The sequence below is a fragment of the Triturus cristatus genome, chromosome 9 (assembly GCF_964204655.1).
Source record: "Triturus cristatus chromosome 9, aTriCri1.1, whole genome shotgun sequence".
Lineage (NCBI taxonomy): Eukaryota > Metazoa > Chordata > Amphibia > Caudata > Salamandridae > Triturus > Triturus cristatus.
Window position 1 is genome coordinate 862,608,646 of NC_140592.1, and position 13,979 is coordinate 862,622,624.

The 13,979-nt window shown below is 47.4% G+C and overlaps 1 protein-coding gene across 1 annotated transcript in view; it reads right to left on the reverse strand.

The window, feature by feature from the left end:
• Positions 1-13,979, reverse strand: part of DYNC1H1 (dynein cytoplasmic 1 heavy chain 1) — a 1,397,843-nt gene that overhangs the window by 1,134,563 nt on the left and 249,301 nt on the right. The window contains exons 26-27 of the mRNA XM_085626346.1: positions 11,303-11,500; positions 10,533-10,815 (exon numbers count right to left, since the gene is read on the reverse strand). Of these exons, the coding sequence (XP_085482472.1) occupies positions 10,533-10,815; positions 11,303-11,500 (481 nt within the window). The remainder of the gene's footprint in view (positions 1-10,532; positions 10,816-11,302; positions 11,501-13,979) is intronic.

The window sequence follows — 13,979 nt, forward strand, 5'->3', positions numbered from 1 at the left end:
AAGTGGCCCTGGCAGTGCAACTTCTACTCCTACCTACTTCCCCATTTGCCCTGAGCAAGTGACCAGGAGCCCGGCTCCAACAGCCACGTGGCCTGCTAGTCAGCAGCCACCAACCAAGGGCCCCCTGCCTCCCATAGGATAACATTGGGCCTAACTTACTCTGCACCCGGCTGCCCCTGTGCCGCTGAGGGTGTAACAACTGTACTTACCTGACCATGGGAGACCCCCTGAGTCTGTGCCAAGAACCTTAACTCTGCCAGTCGCGTACTTACCCAAAAGCCGATAACTCACTTATCTTCCATAGTGTAACATTGACTGGCTTCTTCTGAAAAGTGTGGAGTTTCTAAACTTTAAAATATTCACCTAAAATCAACCGAGTAACGAAAACGGAAATACTCACCTGCTATTAGGAGAGATCCCAGTGCTGGATCTTGGTGCCCAAGCACTGACCCTGAAAAGTACTCCCAACCGTACTTACGACTAACTCAATTTTCTCCCATAGGAAACCATTGACTGTTTTTCTGTGAAAATTCTTCCAAGTGTCGGTTTTTACAAACAACAAATCTTCTTTAAAAATCGTACCAACTGTGAAAACGTAATTACTTACCTGTTTTAGATAGATGTCCCAGTACTGAGCCTAGGAGCCCAGCGCTGGATTACAAAAGTAACAAGAACATACTTTACCCGTAACTCGAATTTTCTTCCATAGGAAACCATTGACTGTTTTTCTGTGAAATTTCTTCTAAGTGTCGATTTTGCAAACGTATAAATATTCCTTAAAAATCGCCTGTATAACTCATACGCAGTTTCTCAACTGCTTACAGGTGGTACACTAGTGCTGGATCCAGGATCCAACACTGACCTAGAAAAAGTAACCATAACCACTTACCTGCTAAGTGAATTTCCTTCCATAGCATAACATTGGTAATTTGATTAGCAAAAGTTTCTAAGGTCAACTTTTAAAAACGCAAAATATTGCTTAAAAATCACAACAGTAACTAAAGCGAATTTACTCACTTGTTTCCAAGAACTGTTCCAGGGCTGAATCTAGGATCTAGTCCTGAAGTTAGAAAAGTAATCCTGAAAGTAATCGATTGCATATAACTTAAAATTCCCATTGAGCTCAATGTATTATTGTGTTTGAAATTGTGTTGCCTATTGCAACAAAACTGTAACCATTGCATTCCAAGTTAATTGTCCTTTGCAAAGTATTTAACTAAAGCATCTCATTCTGAGAAAGTATATTTTGATACCTCCTGTTGGTTCTAAAATAAAACAACCATTTATTTTTATATACTAACCATTGGCCTAGAGTTCAGTTCTTGAGTGTGTGAGACCATTTGCTGACTGATTGTGTACAACAAATGCTTTACACTGTCCTCGGATGGAATATGCTACTTACCAGTATGCATCTGTTCTTGGCATGTAGAGCTGCAGAGTTGTACACTTAGCATAGATCGCCATCTGGTGTTGGGCCCGGATGTTTGCAGTTTGTTTTTCTTCTTGGACAGTCTTTGGAAGTCACGAGTTTGGTGACTCCTCCTTCGGTCCGTACTGCGCATGGGCTTCGGCTCCATCCTCAGATTGTTTTTCGCCAACAGGGAAATGATGGAGCGTAGTAATAACAGTGAGAAACCCATGTGTTGTATCTAAATAAGATGTACTGGAACGGATACAGGTAGCCGGGGAGGCGGGTGGGCGTGTACAACTCTGCAGCTCTACATGCCAAGAACAGATGCATACTGGTAAGTAGCAGATTCCGTTCGAGGCATATGAGCTGCAGATTGTACACTTAGCATAGATTATATAGCAGTACCCAACCTTAGCGGCGACCACCGGTATCCGTTGCAGCTGTTTGAAAAAGTGTCTTTAGTACAGCCTGGCCCACCCTAGCTTGCTGCTTGGAATGCACATCTACACAATAGTGTTTTGTGAAGGTGTGCGGTGTAGACCATGTGGCTGCTTTGCAGATGTCATCTAAGGGTATATTCCCTAGAAAAGCCATAGAAGCCCCTAACTTTCTTGTAGAGTGGGCTTTCGGAGGAACAGATAATGTTCTCTTTGCCTTTTGATAGCAAATTTGTATGCATTTTACAATCCACCTAGCTATCCCGGATTTAGAAATGGGGTTGCCTTTATGTGGTGGAGAGAAGGAAACGAACAATTGTTTAGTCTTCCTGAAGGGTTGCGTTCTTTGTATGTAGTATAGCAACGCCCTTTTCACATCAAGTGTGTGTAAGGCCCTTTCTGCAACAGATTGGGGTTGCGAAAAGAAGACAGATAATTCCACTGATTGATTGAGGTGGAAGGGGGAAATGACTTTGGGCAGAAACTTCGGATTTGTGCGAAGTATGACCTTGCTGTGATGCATTTGTATGTAGGGTTCCTGTATGGTGAACGCTTGTATTTCACCAACCCTTCTAAGGGAAGTGATAGCTACAAGGAAAGCTGTTTTCCAGGTGAGAAACTGTAGCTCACATTTGTGCATTGGTTCGAAGGGCGGACCCATTAGTCGTGTAAGAACTAAATTTAGATTCCATACAGGGGAAGGTGGTGCCCTGGGAGGAATTACTCGTTTAAGGCCTTCCATGAAGGCTTTAATAGCGGGCACTCTGAAGAGTGATAAATGCTGTCTGTTTTGTAGATAAGCAGCGATCGCTGCTAGGTGTAGGCGTATGGATGAATATGCCAGGTTACACCTGTGAAGATGGAGCAGATAGCATATGATGTGCTGTATGGATGCATCTAGAGGGTTGATTGTATTGTTACGGCAGTAAATTACAAATCTTTTCCACTTTGCGGCATAGCATGCTCTAGTGGTAGGACGTCTGGCTTCCATGATGATGTTCATGCAATCAGGGGGAAGGTTAAGGTATCCGAATTCTAGGATTTCAGGAGCCAGATCGCCAGGTTGAGCTGAGCTGGGTCCGGGTGCCTGATTTCTCCATGGTTCTGGGTTAGGAGGCATGGGGATAGATGCAGTTTTTGATGTGGTACCACTGACAGTTGTAGTAGCGTGGTGTACCACGGCTGCCTGGCCCACGTAGGAGCTACCAGAATGAGTGTGAGGGAGTGCTGTTGTAGCTTCCTGACCACTAATGGAATTAGTGGGAGAGGTGGAAAGGCGTATGCAAATCTGCCTGACCAGTTCATCCATATCGCATTGCCCTTGGACAATGGGTGTGGGTATCTGGCGGCGAAGCTTGGGCATTTCTTGTTTTCGTGGGTGGCGAAGAGGTCTATGTGTGGATGCCCCCACTGTTGGAAGAATGGGTGAAGAACTTGTGGATGCAGTTCCCATTCGTGTAGTTGTGTTTGTCTGCTGAGCAGATCTGCCATGGTGTTTTGTACGCCTGGAACGTGCTGTGCCAGGAGAAAGATGTTTTGGGGAATTGCCCATCTCCATATGCTCTGGGCTAAGCGGGAGAGCTGGGGAGAGTGTGTCCCCCCCTGTTTTTGGATATAATACATCGCAGTCATATTGTCTGTGCGAATGAGGACTGCTTTGCCCGAAATCTGTTTTTGGAAAGATTTTAGGGCTAGAAAGATCGCCAAGAGCTCCAGATGGTTGATGTGGAGCGATTTTTGCTGTGGCGTCCATAGACCTTGCATGGTGAGGTGTAGGAGGTGCGCTCCCCAGCCGGAGAGCGATGCGTCCGCTGTTAGAATCACCTGAGGAACCGGGTCCAGGAACGGCCGCACTTTGGAAAGGTTTGTGGTGTTCCACCACTGCAGAGAGTGATGTGTGCGGCCGTCCACCAACACCAGATCCGTCAGCTGACCCTGGGCCTGGTTCCACTGTTGTGCTAGGCACTCTTGAAGTGGACGCATGTGGAGTCTTGCATGGGGCACTATGAAGATGCAAGACGCCATCATTCCTATGAGCTTCATAAACACTCTTGCTGGAAGAGAGTGTTGAGGAAGGAATGTTTTGCGTAAGGCTTGAATGCTTGTGATTCTGGCTGAGTTTGGATAGGCAATACCCTTGGAGGTGTCTATAGTGGCCCCGAGATATTGCTTTGTGTGAGATGGTATGAGGTGGGACTTTTGGTAGTTCACCGTGAAGCCTAGCTGGTGGAGCAGTTGGATGGTGCTGTTTGTATGTTGCACACATTGGTCGTAGGACGCGGCTTTTATCAGCCAGTCGTCTAGGTAAGGGAAGACGTGAATATGTTGACGTCTGAGGTGTGCTGCTACTACTGCTAGGCATTTGGTAAACACCCGTGGTGCGGTGCTGACCCCGAAGGGGAGAACCGTGAATTGGTAATGTTGCCCGTCCACCACGAACCTGAGGTATTTCCTGTGAGAGGGGTGTATTGGAATGTGAAAGTATGCGTCTTTCAGATCCAAGGTTGTGAGAAAGTCTCCCTGGCAGAGGAGTGGGAGGACTTGCTGTAGGGTGACCATGTGAAAATGGTCTGAATGTATGTAGGCATTTAGAGGCCGGAGGTCGAGAATGGGTCTGAGGGTCCCGTCTTTCTTTGGTATTAAGAAATATAGGGAGTAGACCCCTAGATTTTGTTGATTGACGGGGACCTGCTCTATAGCGTGTTTTTGGAGGAGTGAGAGTACCTCTTGTTTGAGCAGTGTGGAATGTTCTTGAGACATTGGACGGTGCCTTGGTGGGATATTGGGTGGGGTAGATGTTAGTTCGAGACAGTACCCTGACCGAATGATTTGGGTCACCCATTTGTCCGATGTTATGGACTCCCATGTGTGGATAAAGTCTTGTAGTCTGCCCCCGACCGGAGTGGGATGGTCTGGGGGGAGCGGAGGGGAGTCATTGTGCGGGTGGGCTGGCAGAACGGGTGTTGTTGGTTTTGCCCCTGCCCTTATTGTTGTTGCCTCTGTAACCACCCCTTTGATTGCCCTTTGAAAAGGTATTTTGAGGAGGGGACTTGTAGGAGGTAGAGGCGTTATCGGTGGAGGAGCCTCTGCCTGTGCCACGAAAGGACGAGCGTCGAAAAGAACGTTTAGAGGCTTGTGTTTGGAGTGCCCCCATAGACTTTGCTGTGTCTGTGTCCTTTTTCATCTTTTCTAGCGCTTCGTCTACCTTTGGCCCAAAGAGAGTTTGCTGGTCAAAGGGGTGATTGAGTATGGACGCCTGGACTTCAGGCTTGAACCCTGAGATCCTGAGCCAGGCATGGCGACGAAGCAGGACACTTGTATTTATGGCTCTAGAAGCAGTGTCGGCTGCATCGAGGGCACACTTAATGGAGGTGTTTGTAATTCGTTTACCCTCCTGTATCAGGTCATGAGCCTTGCGCTTGTGTTTTTCTGGAAGGTGCTGCATAAGAGCCTCTAGTTCGTCATAGTGTGCTCTGTCATATCGCGCAAGCAGTGCTTGTGTGTTTGCAATGCGCCATATGTTTGCAGCTTGGGAGGCGGTGCGTTTACCAGACGCGTCCAGGAGTTTAGATTCCTTGTCTGGCTGTGGGGCTTCTCCTGAGGATTGGGAGTTAGCCCGCTTTCTAGCTGTGGAGACAACTAGGGAATCTAGGGGAGCAGGGCCCTTAATGTATGCAGAGTCTGTGGGTGCCGCTTTGTACTTCTTCTCTATTCTAGGGTTCAGTACTCTGGCCCTGACAGGGTCTTTGAACACCTCTAGCGTGCTTGGTGACACCCTTAAGCATGGGTAAAATAGAAGTGGATTTGTCTTGTATGTCAAATGTGTCCAGTAGGAAGTCTTCTTCCACTGGTTCACTGTGCATATCCACCCCATGGTAGTGTGCTGCTCTCTGCACTAAATGATGAAACCCTAAGGAGTCCTCTGGAGGAGACGGCCTGGATGGGTATAGGTCGTCCTGAGGTATATCTGGTATATCAGGGTTATTGTAATCCTCCCATGGGTCTGGGGTCCCTGGTGGAGTGGGATCCATTGGGACGTCCGCCGGGTAATTGTCCGGGTCCCCATCATCCGGATCTGGGGATGGGGCCGGATCGTAGTGAGGTGGAGGTGGCGGAGACCTGGGAGGGGGTGGAGGAGGTAGGGGAGGCGGTAGTGGGGAGGGCACTCTGAGGGGAGAAGTAGCAGAGTCCTTCCTTTTGGGTGGTGGAGGAGGAGCCGGAGTATCAAGGCGTCTTTTCTTGATAATTAAAGTCAATAGTCCAGTCTTTGGATCTTTGGACAGAGTCTTTTGTAGAGGGTCTGGTGTAAACAGAGCCAGTGGCGTCGAATCGTCCGTCGGCACCGGTGATTTCGGAGCAGAGGGCTTCGATGGTTTGTGTGCGCCATGCTTTTTTGGGGCCTCCTGTTTTTTCGGCGTCGAAGGAGTTTTCGGCGTCGGAGCCGACAGATTTATGTTTGTGTTTGGTCGGCACCGAGAGTCCAGGCTTCGGCACCGGTGGCTTCGGAGTCGAGCTGGATATTGCTTTCTTCGGTGCCGGATGCTGTTTTTCGGCACCGGGCGTCGGCTGGCTCGATCCCGAGCTGCCGTGAGACTTTGGATGCTTCGACACCGAGCCCGAAGGTGGGGTGATCGAAGCTTTGGTCTTGGTTTTGCCCAGGCCGGCAGGCGAGGGAGTAACCTGAGTCTCTTTGGTTTTGGGCGCGGGGGTGGGAGGGGGCACAGTACTCACGGCCCGCTGCGCCGGTGTGATGTCCTCCACGTCGGAGTCGTCGGCTTCGGAAGCGCTGACGACGTCTTCTTCCTGCTCGGTGTATGTTTGCCCCGAAGCTTCGGCGCCGTCTCCGAAGATGTCCGGTGGAGCTGCAGACGATGAGTGCGCCATGGTGCGTCGAGCTTTTCGATCCCGGATGGTTTTCTTCGATCGAAAAGACTTACAGGCGGGGCAGTCTCTGGCCTCGTGTTCTGGAGAGAGGCAAAGATTACACACCTGATGGAGGTCGGTGTGGGGAAATTTAGACCCACATTTTGGGCACTTTTTGAACGGAGTCCTTTCCATCGGCCGGGACCGGAGTCGAGGAGGGCCCGAAGGCCGGTGCCGATGTACGGGATGGAGAAAAGTGCCGCTTCGAGAGATGAAGATGATGATGAAGAAACTCGAAGATACGAGGATTTTCCGTCGAGGCTGGAACCGTAGAAGTTCGAAGCCGGAGCACGAAGTATCACATCCGAGCCCGATGGCGGAAAAAAACAATCTGAGGATGGAGCCGAAGCCCATGCGCAGTACGGACCGAAGGAGGAGTCACCAAACTCGTGACTTCCAAAGACTGTCCAAGAAGAAAAACAAACTGCAAACATCCGGGCCCAACACCAGATGGCGATCTATGCTAAGTGTACAATCTGCAGCTCATATGCCTCGAACACTGCCTTACTGCTCGACCAAGCTACCACTTTAGAGAGTAAGGTTATATCTAACTTTAGCCTCTGCCAAACCTCCGGGGACTGTGGACCCTATACACACTGTACCTATTTTGGAACAGTATATATAGAGCCACTTTCCTACACGTTCCAAAGGTCTAAGATAGGACGCAGGCCCTTGTCCTTCTTTGGAACCCGGAAGCAGTGGGAGTAACAACCACAACCTACTTCTAGCATTGGAACGCACTCGATGGCCCATTTGGCCAAGAGGGCCGCAACTTCCTGCTGGAGAAGTGCCAAGTGATCCCCGACATGCGGTGGTACTGAGGTGTCATGGCTGGAGGGGTAGTCTCGAAGGGGAGGGAGTAGCCCCTTCAGACTATCAGTAAAACCCACATGTCCGATGTGATTGTGCGCCAGTGGGGGAGGTGATGGCAAATCCTGCCACCCACTGGCGTTTGGTGAGCCTGAAACACCGGACTAGGAAGGTGTGGAGGCAGTGGTGGCAGGGGAAGTGGTGGACTGACCCGCCCGCTGGCCCCGTGACCCACCTAGGCAGGTTCCACATCCACGGCTGCGCGGAGACTGTTTCAAAGCCACAGGCCTGCGCAGCAACAAACGGCACCCCTTCCTTCGCCACGAAAGGAGCGAAAAGCAGAAGCCAAAGGAGTGCGCGTGGCCGAAAGGTCCAAGGACTTGGCCGTAGCCCGCGAGTCCTTAAAACGCTCCAACGCACTGTCTGCCTTGTCGCCAAAAAGGCGAGTGCCATCAAAAGGCATGTCCATCAGAGCGTTCTGGACATCCCCAGAAAAGCCAGTCGGCCTCAGCCAGGCGTGACAGCGTAGCGCCACTGTCGTGGAAATCGCTCTGCTCAGCGAGTCGGCGGTGTCAAGGCCACAACGAATCGTGAACTTGGCTGCATCTCTCCCCTCAGCAATAGCTTGGGAGAGCACCGTCCGGGCCTCCTCCAGACACTGAATCAGCACCTGCGCCACCGTATCCCACACAGAGTGGGAATAACGGCCCAAGAGGCATGCGGTGTTCACAGACCGCAACCCTGAACTGACGGAAGAGAAAATCTTCTTCCCAAACTGCTCCAGTTTCTTGGATTCCCTGTCCGGAGGTGCGGAAGGGAATGCGCTCGGAGATGCAAAGGCTTGGACAACCAAGCTCTCAGGGGTAGGGTGTTGGGAGAGGAAAAATGGGTCTCCCGGGGCCGGGCGATGGCATCTGGCCACATTCCTATCCACAGGAGCCCCTGTGTTGGGCCTGGACCAGGTGCCCAAAAGAACGTCTGAAAGTACATCATTAAATGGCAGCAGCGGCTCTGCAGAGGAAGCCGCTGGCAGAAGCACTTCTGTCAGGAGGTTAGTCTTGATGGCCACTGTAGTGAGCTCGAGGTGGAGAGCCTCTGCTACCAAATGCAATACCACTGAATAAGTACTACCCTCCTCCGTAGCCACTGTAGAAAAAATAAATGAATACAGTTTGCTACACTTTGGCTCATTTGTTGGTTCAATCAAGAGGAATCAACAAACTCGGATAAATTACGAAGTGAAGCACAAAATGCAGCAAATATTTAAAAAATGCTCAGCGCCTTAGTGTTGGGGAGGCAAGACTCCAGGGTAAACGTATTGTATTGTAATTGCATTTATATAGCGCTTACTACCCCTGACGAGGCATCGAATCACTTTCGGCGAGTAGTACACTACTCCAGGCCCCATAAAGGAGAATTGTTGAATTAGTATAGTGAAATATGAAAGTAATTTAAGTGGTATTATACACCAATCATTGACTAACAAGCTATATTGGCAGAATATAATTATCGGGTCTTTTCTGATTGCATCAGTATATGCCAGTGACCTTGTGTAAATCACAAGCCTATTTAAATTTGCTGATGCCATCATGAATGTGTTGGTCAGTAGCAGGACTTTTTCCAGCAGCATGTTTGCTCAAAATAGACAGTCATCACCTTTCAAGACAAGCGCCCCAGGGGTTTGAAGGAGCAACCACTTCAACTTCAGAATAATTAATTATCGGTTCACAGGTTGTTAAAGGTCGATGCTTCATTTCTGCGGTGCAAAAAAAACAATTGGACAGAATGCAGAACAACGTCATACATTCACCCCAGTACAGAGATCTGGGCCTAAATGCATCGTTTTTTTGCTCGCCATTCCAGTTTGGACCCAGACATATGCAAATCAGTCTTGACCCTGTGCCCAATGGGAACAGTCCATCCCGAACTGTCAGGCCAGGTCCTCCCTGGACTGGAAACAAGCATCCTAGGACCTTTTTTGGGCATTCAGCCTGTATCAGCCAGGACAGCTTTACCCTAGTGGCAAGTTTGCATTGTCCAGCATTCCGTCCATCAATTGTTTCTTTTGCATATGTTGCCATAAGTGGGAACGGTATGCCCAGACGTGGGTCCCGTGCTCACTACACCACTGGAATCAAGCTGGCCTGGCTGATGAAGGGTGATGCCCTGAAACCGGTCCCAGGATGCTTGTTTCCGGTCCAGGAAGGACCTGGCTTGGAAGTTCGGGCTGGACTGTTCCCACAAGGAACAGGGTCAAGACATATGGCTGGGTCCAAACTGGGGTGGTGTGGTGAGCAAAAGAATGATGGATTAATCCCACATCCTTGTGACTGGGGGTGAATGTTTATTGTCCAGCATTCCGTCCATCAATTGTTTCTTTTGCTCATTTCTGTAGTGGCTGTGTTGTTCTCAAATGTTTGTAAAATCTGGATTAGATAAACCGTCAAAATCTCCTGTAGCTTGGAAATCCTTTAATTTTACTGCAGTTGTTTCAAAATGCTTGTTAAATATGCCAATATAGGAACAGCAAACCAATAGCGTTTCTAACTATACATCATTTTGCAGATATTTCTTCAAAAGAGGTTTCCCTTTTTTAAATAGAGCCTTGAGGTCTGCAATACTAACTAAAGAGAGATATACGAAAAACCTGGACGAACTGAGTTCTGCTACTATTTTAGTAATTTGCATTTTACAAAGCTCACGTTTCCTTTCCGCTGTGATTTCACCTTGTCCAAATACAAAAAAAGAAAAAAACTCACAGAACAGACCATACTTCTATTACACGGCTTCACCATATGCTCTACCCTGCAACATGTGCAAACTGTATCCTCACATCTATTCAAATAAAGGGGCATAGCACTGCTTTGGCGTTTAAGTACATTTTTAGCAGCGTGCATGACATATACCTTTCAGAATTCAAGTTATTACAGAATTTTGAAAAATAAAATTACCGAATGGAGATCCTCCAAGTCTTGCTTCCAAAGCCTGTGTCATGGTCAGATAGCATCGGTCAGTAAGTGGTGTCTGTACAAGCTTGTCTTGGACTCCAAGGTATTCAAAGCCATAGTTGAACTTCGCATTAGCCATCTGAATAGAGAGCTGCTGTAAAACATCGGTTTGTTTTGGATCAAAGTAGAAGCGCATCTGGCTGAGCCAGTCAAAAGATTTTGGATTATCAATCCGGTTTTTGATCATCATTCTTGTGACATCTCGCTGGTGCACCAACTCTGTAATCTGCAAAACAAAATATTTAACTGAAATGTATAGTTTCCCATAAATACCTGCTACAAGAAACTTATTTAAAGGTTACTTAAGTTATACTTATTTTGCATTGTATTTTGATTTTTAGGGGGCAACTGCTATGGTTCAACCGCATTTTTACTCGGCCCAACACATTTTTCATGTTGCCACAATCAAAAAACGCGTAGCATTCTCATTAAGCGTTAACTGGAAGAAGCTATGCAGTTGTGCGAATCATTCCATTCTCTCACGAGACATTCTTTAAACCACAAAGTTATAAAATAAGATTTACAAAAATAGAAGAATCAAACATATTAGGAAATACAGCTCAGGCCTGTAATATACAAGAAATACATTTGTTACAATTGGCTCCCATCCTAATTCCATATAATGATAAACTGCTAACTGCTTTTATTATGTAAAGGAGACTGAAGTAACCATGCAATGCATGGTGTAACAACCAAGTAGGCGTACAACTTACCAAGTGTTCCAGCTTTCTCCTGCGCAGAGGTGGCTGTTCCATCAGCACAGAATCAGCAAGTACAGTCAGCGTTGCCTCAACATTGGATAGAACAGCCTGAATGGTACTAGAGTCTCCGCCCCCGTTGGTAATATTGTTGAGTGCAGATTCCACATTCTCTGACCAAGCAATCTGCGCCGACAACACTACAAGCTGAGCCTGAAATTTAAAAAGAAATAATCAGATACAAAATTTAGAGCTATTATCGTCAGTAGGATTTATCAAGCTTACAAATGAGCAATAACGGAAACCAGTGCATAAATACAGCTATAAATATCTCGACAATCACATTCAGGGATTCAATTGTACTACCTGCTGGAAACCAGGTGAAATACATCAACCATCCCTTGCTTGTGTGCTCTCGTTGTTATTGAGTTCTAGAAGTAACAGTTAATTAAAATGTTTAACTATAAGACATTGGAATATTGTACTAAAGATGCTGTGCAAACTCCCTCATATTGCGCGATGGCCATTGTGCCTCAAAAACACAATTGGATCTTAAACGTATTTACAGAAATTCTGTAAATTGGACTGATTGAAGATAACTGAAACGTATATCTACATGTCTATTGCTTGATGGATATTATTGTTTGAGGCTCAATTGCATATGTATTTTTTTTAACTGAAAAATGTAATAAAAAGATGTTTTTTTTTTTTAAAGAACATCCATTGCTTGTACGTTCAAACTCTCTCTGCACAAAACACACAATTGTGGAATAAAGACTAACAAAGGCTAAATATGTGTAGACAAGATGAACAAGTTACTTTCCTTCGGTAACGCTTTTTCTGGTGGATACAGTATCTGCCTGTGGATTCCTCACCTTGTGAATATCCCCTGCGTCAGCATTCCACGGAACTTTTTTCCCCAGCTTTCTACGCCGACGTGGACGACGTCATAATGCATCGGCTCCGCTCGCGACTCCGTATGACGTCACCGGAGCCATAAGAGCCACGTCGGCGTGATGACGTCAGTTCCACCCATTTTTTACGTGCCCCCGAGGGGCACAGGTGGACCAACGACAGATTCAAAGTATACAATATACAATCAAATATACATAGTACATAAACAAAAGGAAAGCTAAATAAAACAAGCATTTCCTACCAATGTACCAGAAAGCATAACATCTCAAACAAGACAACTTTTAAGGTATACAAAGGTGGACAACGGGGAGGCGGGTGGGCCAGTGAGGAATCCACAGGCAGATACTGTATCCACCAGAAAAAGCGTTACCGAAGGTAAGTAACTTGTTCTTCTGATGGATACATCTGCCAGTGGATTCCTCACCTTGTGAATAGATTCCCACAGCAGTCCCCACTCCCGGAGGGTGTCCACCTTCCTATACCAGGAAGTCTTGCAAGACAGAGCGCGCGAAGTGGCCCTCCCTCCTCCTCTCAGAGTCCAAGCAATAATGCTTTGCGAAAGTATGGAGGGAGGCCCAAATCGCGGCTTTACAAATATCTGCCACAGGAACAACCTTGGCCAAAGCAGATGTAGATGATTTAGCTCTAGTTGAATGAGTCCCAATACCCTCAGGAAGAACTTTACCAGCCAGGGCATAGCAGATCTTGATGGCAAGGATGATCCATCTCGAAAAAGTGCGCTTGTGCACCGCTCTTTCTTTAGAACATCCAACATAACCCACGAAGAGCTGATCATCCAGACGAAAGTCCTTCGTTCTGTCCAAGTAAAAGCTCACAGCTCTCTTTGGGTCCAGGCGATGGAGCCTTTCCTCCTCTTTGGAGGGATGAGGAGGTGGATAAAAACACAGGGAGAGAAATAGACTGCCCCAAATGAAACGGAGTAACTACTTTAGGTAGGAAAGCAGCCCTGGTCCTGAGTACCATCTTTTCAGCATGTAATGTTAGAAAAGGGGGTTTAGAACTAAGAGCTTGAAGCTCACTCATCCTCCTTGCCGAGGTTATGGCTACAAGAAAGACCGTCTTAAAGGACAACAGCCTCAGAGGACAGCTATGAAGAGGCTCAAATGGGGACCCCATCAGAAAAGTTAAGACAAGATTAAGGTCCCACTGTGGAATTACAAAAGTAGTAGGAGGAAACTTGTTTGTAAGGCCCTTGATAAACCTTAGTACAATCGGAGATTTAAATAATGACGGTTGATCAGGAAGACATAGAAAAGCCGATAAGGCCGAAAGATAGCCCTTGACCGTGTCCACAGCACAGCCCTGATGAGCCAAGGAAAGAGCAAACTGAAGCACATCAGAAAGATGGGCTTTTAAAGGGTCAATGGATCTCTCTCCACACCATTTAACAAACTTAGACCACCTATATGAGTAAACTAACTTGGTGGAGTGTCGCCTGGCCGATAAAATAACATCCACCACATCTGGCGGGAGAGAGAAGGAATTCAGGTTGCCCCGTTCAATCTCAAGGCATGAAGGTGTAAGCTCTGGAGGTGGGGGTGTAGAACCTGCCCTTCCGACTGTGAGAGGAGGTCTGCCCTCAGAGGGAGACGGAGCGGAGGGCACGAGGAGAGGTGGAGAAGATCTGTATACCACACCCTTCTTGGCCAATCCAGGGCGACCAATATAACCTGGGCCCGGTCTTGGCTAACCTTCCTCAGAACCCGAGTAATGGGTATGGGAGGAAACGCGTAAAGGAGTTGCGAGCCCCAACTCA